This window comes from Petromyzon marinus, unplaced genomic scaffold, assembly GCF_048934315.1.
Source record: "Petromyzon marinus isolate PM22_M1 ecotype Great Lakes invasive population unplaced genomic scaffold, UKy_Petmar_22M1.pri1.0 PM_G_Scaffold_33, whole genome shotgun sequence".
Taxonomy (NCBI): domain Eukaryota; kingdom Metazoa; phylum Chordata; class Hyperoartia; order Petromyzontiformes; family Petromyzontidae; genus Petromyzon; species Petromyzon marinus.
In genome coordinates this window covers 2,391,330-2,402,827 of record NW_027422906.1, presented here as the reverse complement: position 1 = coordinate 2,402,827, position 11,498 = coordinate 2,391,330, and the positions used below count along the sequence as shown (strand labels likewise).

Sequence of the window (11,498 nt, the reverse complement as noted above, 5' to 3'; positions counted from 1 at the left end):
AGGTCGACTCAGCCTCAAGTGAGTACCCGGTGCGGTGTGCAAGCATCGCTACTGGGGAGACAAAGGCGGTCGGGCACGGTGCTGGCCACCCATTCCCTTCGCGTGCCGCGCCGGCCTTCATAGGTGGAGCTGATACTTGCTAACAGCACTTGCCCCAACAGTCTGTTAAGGCTACACGGGGGATCTTTGTCTTTGTATCACCACCCAGGAGGCATGGAGCTTTTGAGGCTCCGAGCCACGTGGGGATCCACAACAGCGTGAGGCGGTGCCACTCACAGGTGAGACTCGGGGATATGTGATTTCTAATCGATAGCCATCCGTCGGTTAACCCATCGCAACTGCTGAGTCTGTCACGCAACTTCCTCCTTCCAGCGAGCCTTTGATGCTTCACGTGGCCTCAAAGTGTACACAGTGTGTACGTATACACAATAATGTCCACGTTGTTGTTGCTGAGTTCAGGCACTCATGGGAGGGGGCAATGGAAAATGAATCTGAATCAACTTAAACTCCATCCCCATGACCTCATGAAGTGCCAGCGGGAGGTGTACCTCGCTAGTGACGCCATGTCACCAAGGTATTCACACTCCCCCAACCCCCGTCCACTGCGCCCTTGAGCGTGACGTCACCTCCGCTTGGGTCACTGACGATATCAATCCAGTGCCAATCCTTATTTGGGCAAAGCTACGCCCAGTAACTGGCGGTACATTAACATAATGTATTCGTTTAAACCGTCGAGAGTTTATTGCGACGGGTTCAGCAGCCAGGCCCCATCCCTCGACATATGGGCCGGACTCATTAACATAATTTATTCAGTTACAGCCGCTCATTGTGGGAGGGGCGTGTTTCTTAACCCAGAAGTGACGTCATGTCACCAGCTTACCCGCGTGACGTCGCGAGGTAACAGGAGGCTGCTGATCTGCGCTTGCACTGAAATCCGAGGTGAGAAATTCTCGTGGTGGTGGTGGTGGTTGTTGTTGTTGTTTACCAAGGTAGAGCCTCTCTCTTGTAGGGATGTCAGTTGAGTAGCAGCGAGCATGGGAATCGATGTCCAGGTTGGAACTTTACAACGTGGGGCCTAGCCACGCGGGGCCTTGCCTCCTGCCCTCGCCTGATTGCATTCACTTTAATTATCTCGCTTAAGTTTAATTTGTCTTCACCCGGCTCGCCACTTTGTAACTTTGTTTTATTGTAAATATTCACGCAGTTTTTATTTTCATTTTTTTCACCAGGCCAAGCCCGCTTGAGCTGCTATACCGCTCTTGTTATCAGAAGCGACCTGCCCACAACAACACAAGGTGAGGCTTTGTCAACGTGTGTGAATGTTTTGACTTAAAACTTTGGTGACTGCAGGAATTAATATTCTTGGTTCTTTCGGTAAAGTCACGTAGATAGAAAATACAATTAAAATAACAATAAAATAAAAAATTGAAAATAAAGCAAAAAACCCACGACGTTTCGATCGCAACACAAGTGGTCTTTATCTTATTGAATTTAATCTGTTATTTTTATCTATGTGACTTTACTGAAAGAACCAACAATACGTGTGTCAATGTATCTATCGGTCAAAGACGCTAAGCGCGTGCCGCTGTTGACTCTGAATGTGTGGAGGGGAACACCTTCACCACGGGGAGAGAGAGACAGAGACACGGATAGCCTCGGCTATGTTGATGATCCTCGATTCATTACTTGGTGGAGTGAGGAAGAATTAATGCTGAGCAGATGAAGGTGGCCAGGCATGGTGCTGGTTACACCACCACCTGTTTACCCATGGCAGTGTGTGACAGTGTCAAGTTTGTGTTTGAAGTAAAGTCTATTAACTCTGTTGAACACGGAGGTTATATCAAAACTATAGTTTATTTTTGTTTTCCTCTGGAACTCTTACTAAGAATGGAAACAGGAGGTGAACACAGCACACACATGCAGCTGAATTCGGAACTGTTCATCCCAGCATTCAAGGACATCTGAGCCTGGATTCACACCTCTAAGTTGCGATTGAACATTAATTCATGCATTTATGCAAACCACAAATAGTATTGTTTTCAACACCTTTTGCTATGTCAGCTGAATTTAGCTTTCATAAATATTCCTTTTGTAGTCAGACAGCCAAATTTGTGTGCTTAGAGTTTTGGGTTAACATTCATCTTGGAAGATATGAAGGCTTCCAGGCATATTAATGACATTTTCCCTCTCATTGTGTGCCATAACAGCCCGTGGAGAGAAACCCTTCAGGTGCACTCTATGCGGGAAGGCGTTTGCACGTTCATCAAATCTGATGAATTTGGGAAACTTTTTCACAACATCATGAATATATTAATAAGTATAGACGTGTAAGTCACGTGTGCATTCCTCTGTGCCTGACGTGTAGATGGTGTGGATATTCTTTGTTTCTGTCTGCAGCTGACGCTTCCTCTGCAGAATTGGTCTGATGGAGCAAAGGCACTCAGCGCAGCTCGGCATGACAAGTCAACAATGCGACCAGCGTGCATACAGCACGGATCGGACTGGAAATTTGACACGGCACCAGAGAACTCACACAGGAGAGAAACCCTTCAAGTGCAGTGTGTGCGTGAAGGCTTTTGCACAGTCATCTGATCTTGTAAAACACCAGAGAACACACACGGGAGAGAAACCCTTCAGGTGCACGATGTGCGGAATGGCGTTTACACAGTCATGTAATCTTGTAATACACCAGAGAACACACACGGGAGAGAAACCCTTCAAGTGCAGTTTGTGTGGGAAGGCATTTTCAGATTTATCTACTCTTAAAAAACACCAGAGAACACACACAGGAGAGAAACCCTTCAAGTGCAGTGTGTGCGTGAAGGCATTTGCACAGTCATCTGATCTTGTAAAACACCAGAGAACACACACGGGAGAGAAACCCTTCAGGTGCACGATGTGCGGAATGGCGTTTACACAGTCATGTAATCTTGTAACACACCAGAGAACACACACGGGAGAGAAACCCTTCAGGTGCACGATGTGCGGAATGGCGTTTACACAGTCATGTAATCTTGTAACACACCAGAGAACACACACAGGAGAGAAACCCTTCAAGTGCAGTGTGTGCGTGAAGGCTTTTGCACAGTCATCTGATCTTGTAAAACACCAGAGAACACACACGGGAGAGAAACCCTTCAGGTGCACGATGTGCAGAATGGCGTTTACACAGTCATGTAATCTTGTAACACACCAGAGAACACACACGGGAGAGAAACCCTTCAAGTGCAGTTTGTGTGGGAAGGCATTTTCAGATTTATCTACTCTTAAAAAACACCAGAGAACACACACAGGAGAGAAACCCTTCAAGTGCAGTGTGTGCGTGAAGGCATTTGCACAGTCATCTGATCTTGTAACACACCAGAGAACACACAGGAGAGAAACCCTTCAGGTGCAGTGTGTGCGTGAAGGCATTTGCACAGTCATCTGATCTTGTAAAACACCAGAGAACACACACGGGAGAGAAACCCTTCAGGTGCACGATGTGCGGAATGGCGTTTACACAGTCATGTAATCTTGTAACACACCAGAGAACACACACGGGAGAGAAACCCTTCAGGTGCACGATGTGCGGAATGGCATTTACGCAGTCATGTAATCTTGTAACACACCAGAGAACACACACAGGAGAGAAACCCTTCAAGTGCAGTGTGTGCGTGAAGGCATTTGCACAGTCATCTGATCTTGTAACACACCAGAGAACACACGGGAGAGAAACCCTTCAGGTGCACGATGTGTGGGATGGCGTTTACACAGTCATATAATCTCGTATTACACCAGAGAACACACACGGGAGAGAAACCCTTCAAGTGCAGTGTGTGTGAGAAGGCATTTTCATGGTCATCTGCTCTTAAAAAACACCAGAGAACACACACAGGAGAGAAACCCTTCAAGTGCAGTGTGTGCGTGAAGGCATTTGCACAGTCCTCTGATCTTGTAACACACCAGAGAACACACACGGGAGAGAAACCCTTCAGGTGCACGATGTGTGGGATGGCGTTTACACAGTCATATAATCTCATATTACACCAGAGAACACACACAGGAGAGAAACCTTTCAAGTGCAGTGTGTGTGTGAAGGCATTTTCATGCTCATCTGCTCTTGTAACACACCAGAGAACACACACAGGAGAGAAACCCTTCAAGTGCAGTGTGTGTGGGAAGACATTTTCACAGTCATCTGCTCTTAAAACACACCAGAGAACACACACCGGAGAGAAACCCTTCAGGTGCAGTGTGTGTGGGAAGACATTTTCAGATTCATCTACTCTTAAAAAACACCAGAGAACACACACGGGAGAGAAACCCTTCAGGTGCAGTGTGTGTGGGAAGACATTTTCACAGTCATTTGCTCTTAAAACACACCAGAGAACACACACGGGAGAGAAACCCTTCAGGTGCAGTGTGTGTGGGAAGACATTTTCAGATTCATCTACTCTTAAAAAACACCAGAGAACACACACAGGAGAGAAACCCTTCAAGTGCAGTGTGTGCGTGAAGGCTTTTGCACAGTCATCTGATCTTGTAAAACACCAAAGAACACACACAGGAGAGAAACCCTTCAAGTGCAGTGTGTGCGTGAAGGCATTTGCACAGTCCTCTGATCTTGTAACACACCAGAGAACACACACGGGAGAGAAACCCTTCAGGTGCACGATGTGTGGGATGGCGTTTACACAGTCATATAATCTCATATTACACCAGAGAACACACACAGGAGAGAAACCTTTCAAGTGCAGTGTGTGTGTGAAGGCATTTTCATGCTCATCTGCTCTTGTAACACACCAGAGAACACACACAGGAGAGAAACCCTTCAAGTGCAGTGTGTGTGGGAAGACATTTTCACAGTCATCTGCTCTTAAAACACACCAGAGAACACACACCGGAGAGAAACCCTTCAGGTGCAGTGTGTGTGGGAAGACATTTTCAGATTCATCTACTCTTAAAAAACACCAGAGAACACACACGGGAGAGAAACCCTTCAGGTGCAGTGTGTGTGGGAAGACATTTTCACAGTCATTTGCTCTTAAAACACACCAGAGAACACACACGGGAGAGAAACCCTTCAGGTGCAGTGTGTGTGGGAAGACATTTTCAGATTCATCTACTCTTAAAAAACACCAGAGAACACACACAGGAGAGAAACCCTTCAAGTGCAGTGTGTGCGTGAAGGCTTTTGCACAGTCATCTGATCTTGTAAAACACCAAAGAACACACACAGGAGAGAAACCCTTCAAGTGCAGTGTGTGCGTGAAGGCATTTGCACAGTCCTCTGATCTTGTAACACACCAGAGAACACACACGGGAGAGAAACCCTTCAGGTGCACGATGTGTGGGATGGCGTTTACACAGTCATATAATCTCATATTACACCAGAGAACACACACAGGAGAGAAACCTTTCAAGTGCAGTGTGTGTGTGAAGGCATTTTCATGCTCATCTGCTCTTGTAACACACCAGAGAACACACACAGGAGAGAAACCCTTCAAGTGCAGTGTGTGTGGGAAGACATTTTCACAGTCATCTGCTCTTAAAACACACCAGAGAACACACACCGGAGAGAAACCCTTCAGGTGCAGTGTGTGTGGGAAGACATTTTCAGATTCATCTACTCTTAAAAAACACCAGAGAACACACACGGGAGAGAAACCCTTCAGGTGCAGTGTGTGTGGGAAGACATTTTCACAGTCATTTGCTCTTAAAACACACCAGAGAACACACACGGGAGAGAAACCCTTCAGGTGCAGTGTGTGTGGGAAGACATTTTCAGATTCATCTACTCTTAAAAAACACCAGAGAACACACACGGGAGAGAAACCCTTCAAGTGCACTGTGTGTGGGAAGACATTTTCACAGTCATCTACTCTTAAAAAACACCAGAGAACACACGGGAGAGAAACCCTTCAGGTGCAGTGTGTGTGGGAAGACATTTTCAGATTCATCTACTCTTAAAAAACACCAGAGAACGCACACGGAAGAGAAACCCTTCAAGTGCACTGTGTGTGGGAAGACATTTTCACAGTCATCTACTCTTAAAACACACCAGAGAACACACACGGGAGAGAAACCCTTCAGGTGCACTCTATGCGGGAAGGCGTTTGCAGTTTCATCGAATCTTCAAGTACACCAGAGAACACAAGTATCAGAAGATCCACAAGGAGTGCAGTCTGAAATCAGCTTGTGAAAGTCAAAGTGCCGCAATGAGCCCATCCCTCATTAAACACGAACCGGAAGAAAATCCCAGCTTGGACACTTTTAAAGGTATCGAGGTGAAATGTGAAGAGGTGAAGGTGAAATGTGAAGAGGTGATGGTGAAGAGCGAAGAAGTGAAGGTAAAATGTGAAGATGAAGATTTAACTCCAAAATGGGACCTTCACATCGTGAAGCAGGAGGAGAATTCTGACTGTGAGGCAGAGCGAGGCAACTCCCAGCAGTTTGTGGAAGTGGAGGTGTGGGTGGACTTCCTCCGAGACAATACAAAGTCAAGTGGAGACCCGGTAGATGTGTAAGCCAGAGACGATGTCGCTCCAATAGATGCACCTTTGTCACAGGCCTTTAATGACAAGAATGTGAAGTTGGACACTCAGCTCCTAGGTTCATCCTGCAGAGTAAGGGCGGCCAGTCTTTGTGGACCTGTTGGTTGGGTAGATCTCTAACCAGGAGCGAGAGACAATAAGCTCCCAAGCATTCACTATTTTATTATAATTGCATTTACACAGTGCTTGCTTTATCGCCTCGGCAACTCGGAGTTTTGTGTCTCGTCTGAAGCACTCGAAGAGCATCCCCAAGTAGCAGCTGCCCCTGTTTGGCACAAGGTGGTGGCCCTGCACCGGCCTGCATGTGGACAAGAGCCTGTCAGTAGGGGGCGATGATTGATGCGTCATCTCAGTTGTGTCGTTTGTAGGCAATCTTGATTCAAAGCTTTTGTGACTGCAGGAATCCACACTCTTGAGTTCTTTCGGTAAAGTCACCACGTGGGTAGAAACATAACAGATCACGGCGTTTAGATCGCAACACAAGCAATCGTCATCAGGTGGGACAACCACAGCAAGAGAAACTGCTGAAGTCGTGGCGCCTACTCCAGCAGTTTCTTCTTCTTGCTGCTGTGCTTGTCCCACCTGATGACGATTGCTTGTGTTGCCATCGAAGTGCCCTCATCTATTATTTGTAGCGTAATGTTTAGAATTTGCTACATTTTGACCCAGGCGCCAGCATGCAACGGCCTACTCGTTTTGAATGACGCAACAATAGTACGTTGTACATACACTGTTAAGCAGACGGTGCGTATTTGTAAAATAACTTCTTGTTAATACGATGTAACGTGATGCAGTCAATTTCGCTGCAGTAATTCAATGTTGTTAATATGCCTGTCAATGATTTAGAATGAATACTTGTCTGATTGTGCGCGTACATATAACATTTTGTCTGAGGGTCAAACATTGAATAAGTGATGTTAGGACAAAGTGTGTCTGGAAGTAACCTGTACAGAGAACTCGGGTGAGACCCGTTGTTCTTGTGATGCAGGTCAAAGGGTACTTTTGTGTTTCACGAAGCGTCTGCCTCTGGAGCAACTCATCGTCTTTGAAATATGGAGCACGCTCGGATCATTCATCAGTTACAAGGCATACCACTTGAAAGTTACACGTATAGGAGGAGGTACATTCTCTACAACACGAATTGTAGTTTTGTCTTACGTGTTGACGTAGAGTTTGTCTAACTGGGACTAGAAATGCTCCTTGCTGATTGACGTCTGGATGTTCGTACCTATCGGTTGAAGCAAACCCCACTGCTGTTGTTGAGACGCTGGGCACCAATAAGGGTCCAACACATTGACGACCTTCAGGCCAGGAAAGTCACAACATTTGCACACGAAGGACGCATTCACGCAAGTACCCCATGCTCCATTTTGAAGTTTTAAAATTAAGCATCTTTGAATTGTGTTGTGTTTTGAATTTGATTATTTTATTTCTTCATTAAAAGCTTGTATCAATTTACATCTGGAAGACTTCATTGAAAAGGACATTTCGTGTGAATTTTCTCTCGTCATTAAGTAGATGGCCTTGCCGGGGGTTCGGACACACACAGTGTACACACACAGTGTACACACACAATGTACACACACAGTGTACATACACAGTGTACACACTGTACACATACACAAGGTACACACAGTGGACACAGTGTACACACAGTGTACACATACACAGGGTATACACTACACACACACAGTGTACACACACAGTGTATACACAGTGTACACAAACAGGGTACACACACAGTGTATATACACAGTGACACACAGTGACACACATAGTGTGCACACACAGTGTATACAGTGTATACAAACAGTGTACACAGTGTATACACACAGTGTACACACACACAGTGTATACACACAGTGTACACACAGTGTATACACAGTGTATGTACATACAGTGTATATACGTACACACAGTGTACACACACACACAGTGTATACACAATAATGTCTACGTTGTTGCTGAGCTCACACACCCAAGGGTGGGAGCAATGGAAAATTTATCTAAATCAACTTAAACTCCAACTCTGTGACGTCACCACTCTGCATCACCTCATCGGCGTGTAACGCCAGTGGGAGGTGTACCTCGCTAGTGACGTCATGTCACCACGGTATTCACCCCTCCCCCGTCCACCGCGCTCTTGAGCGTGAGGTCACCTCGCTTGGGTCACTGCCGACATCGCTCCAGTGGCAATCCTTATTTGGGCAAAGCTACGCCCAGTGACTGGTTGCTCATTAACATAATGTTTTCGTTAAAGCCGTCGCGAGTTTATTGCGACGGGTTCAGCGCCCACGCCCCCATCCCTCGACATATGAGCCGGCCTCATTAACATCATTTAATCAGTCAGCCGCTCGTGGGAGGGAAGTGACATCATACTACTTCCTGCTGTCGCGAGGTAACAGGAAGCTGCCGTGTGCGCGTGTGCACTGAAATCCGAGGTGAGAAATTCTCATCGTTGTGGTGGTGGTGGTCGTTGTGGTTGTGGTGGTTGTTGTTGTTGTTTACCAAGGTAGAGCCTCGCTCTCTCTCGTAGGGATGTCAGTTGAGTAGCAGCGAGCATGGGAATCGATGTCCAGGTTGGAACTTTACAACGCGGGGCCTAGCCACGCGGGGCCTTGCCTCCTGCCCTCGCCTGATTGCATTCACTTTAATTATCTCGCTTAAGTTTAATTTGCCTTCACCCGGCTCGCCACTTTGTAACTTTGTTTTATTGTAAATATTCACGCAGTTTTTATTTTCGTTCTTTTGTTAGCAGGCCAAGCCCGCTTGAGCTGCTATACCGCTCTTGTTATCAGAAGCGACCTGCCCACAACAACACAAGGTGAGGCTTTGTCAACGTGTGTGAATGTTTTGACTTAAAACTTTCGTGATTGCAGGAATTCATATTCTTGGTTTATTCGGTAAAGTCACGTAGATAGAAAATTAAATTAAAATAACATTGTAAAAATAATTAAGAATTGTAAATAAAGCAAAAACCACGTCGTTTTGATCGCAACACAAGTGGTCTTTATCTTATTAAATTTAATCTGTTATTTTTATTTTCTATCTACGTGACTTTACTGAAAGAACCAACAATACGTGCGTCAATGTATCTATCGGTCAAAGACGCTAAGCGCGTGCCGCTGTTGACTCTGAATGTGTGGAGGGGAACACCTTCACGGGGAGAGAGAGACAGAGACACGGATAGCCTCGGCTATGTTGATTGATCCTCGATTCATTACTTGGTGGAGTGAGGAAGAATTAATGCTGAGCAGATGAAGGTGGCCAGGCATGGTGCTGGTCACACCACCACCTGTTTACTCATGGCAGTGTGTGACAGTGTGAAGTTTGTGTTTGCAGTAAAGTCTGTTAACTCTATTGCACACGGAGGTTATATCAAAACAATAGTTTATTTTTGTTTTCCTCTGGAACTCTTAATAAGAATGGAAACAGGAGGTGAACACAGCACACACATTCAGCTGAAGTCGGATCTGTTCATCCCAGCATTCAAGGACATCTTAGCCTGGATTCACACCTCTAAGTTGCGATTGAACATTAATTCATGCATTTATGCAAAACACAAATAGTATTGTTTTCAACACCCTTTGCTATGTCAGCTGAATTTAGCTTTCATAAATATTCATTTTGTAGTAAGACAGCCGAAATTGTGTGCTTAAGAGTTTTGGGTTAACATTCATCTTGAAGATATGAAGGCTTCCAGGCATATTTATGACATTTTCCCTCTCAATGCGTGCCATAACAGCCCGTTGAGAGAAACCCTTCAGGTGCACTCTGTACGTGAAGGCGTTTTCACGTTCATCAAATCTGATTAATTTGGGAAACTTTTTCACTACATCATGAATATATTAATAAGTATAGACGTGTAAGTCACGTGTGCATTCCTCTGTGCCTGACGTGTAGATGGTGTGGATATTCTTTTTTTCTGTCTGCAGCTGACGCTTCCTCTGCAGAATTGTTCTGATGGAGCAAAGGCACTCAGCGCAGCTTGGCACGACAAGTCAACAATGCGACCAGTGTGCATACAGCACGGACCGAACTGGAAATCTAACACGGCACCAGAGAAGTCACACAGGAGAGAAACCCTTCAAATGTACTGTGTGTAACAAGGCATTTTCATGGTCATCTGCTCTTAAAAAACACCAGAGAACACACACTGGAGAGAAACCCTTCAGGTGCACGATGTGCGGGATGGCGTTTAGACAGTTATGTAATCTTGTAACACACCAGAGAACACACACGGGAGAGAAACCCTTCAGGTGCACGATGTGCCGGATGGCGTTTACACAGTCATATAATCTTGTAACACACCAGAGAACACACACGGGAGAGAAACCCTTCAAGTGCAGTGTGTGCGTGAAGGCATTTGCACAGTCATCTGCTCTTGTAAAACACCAGAGAACACACACAGGAGAGAAACCCTTCAAGTGTACTCTGTGCGGCAAGGCGTTTTCAGATTCATGGCATCTTGTAATACACCAGAGAACACACACGGCAGAGAAACCCTTCAAGTGCACTGTGTGCGGGATGGCGTTTGCACAGTCACCACATCTTAAAGTACACCAGAGAACACACACGGGAGAGAAACCCTTCAAGTGCAGTGTGTGTGGGAAGGCATTTGCACAGTCATCTGATCTTGTAAAACACCAGAGAACACACACAGGAGAGAAACCCTTCAAGTGTGCTCTGTGCGGGAAGCTGTTTGCAGATTCATCAAATCTTCGAAGACACCAGAGTACAGCTTGTGAAAGTCAAAGTGCTGCAATGAGCCCATCCCTCATGAAACAAGAACCAGACGAAAATCCCAGCTTGGACACTTTTAAAGGTATCGAGGTGAAATATGAAGAGGTGATGGTGAAATGTGAAGAAGTGATGAGCGAAGAAGTGAAGGTAAAATGTGAAGATGAATATTCAACTCCAAAATGGGACTTTCACATCGTGAAGCAGGAGGAGAATTCTGAC

At 45.7% G+C, this 11,498-nt stretch overlaps 1 protein-coding gene across 1 annotated transcript; it reads left to right on the top strand.

Annotated features, from left to right (window-relative positions):
• Positions 1-465: 465 nt before the first annotated feature.
• LOC142915634 (uncharacterized) lies at positions 466-5,963 on the top strand. Its single transcript, XM_076061355.1, has 3 exons — positions 466-475; positions 3,376-3,643; positions 3,726-5,963. Exons 1-3 carry the CDS (start codon positions 466-468, stop codon positions 5,950-5,952), a joined length of 2,505 nt encoding a protein of 834 aa, XP_075917470.1. The 3' UTR covers positions 5,953-5,963.
• Positions 5,964-11,498: the final 5,535 nt, after the last annotated feature.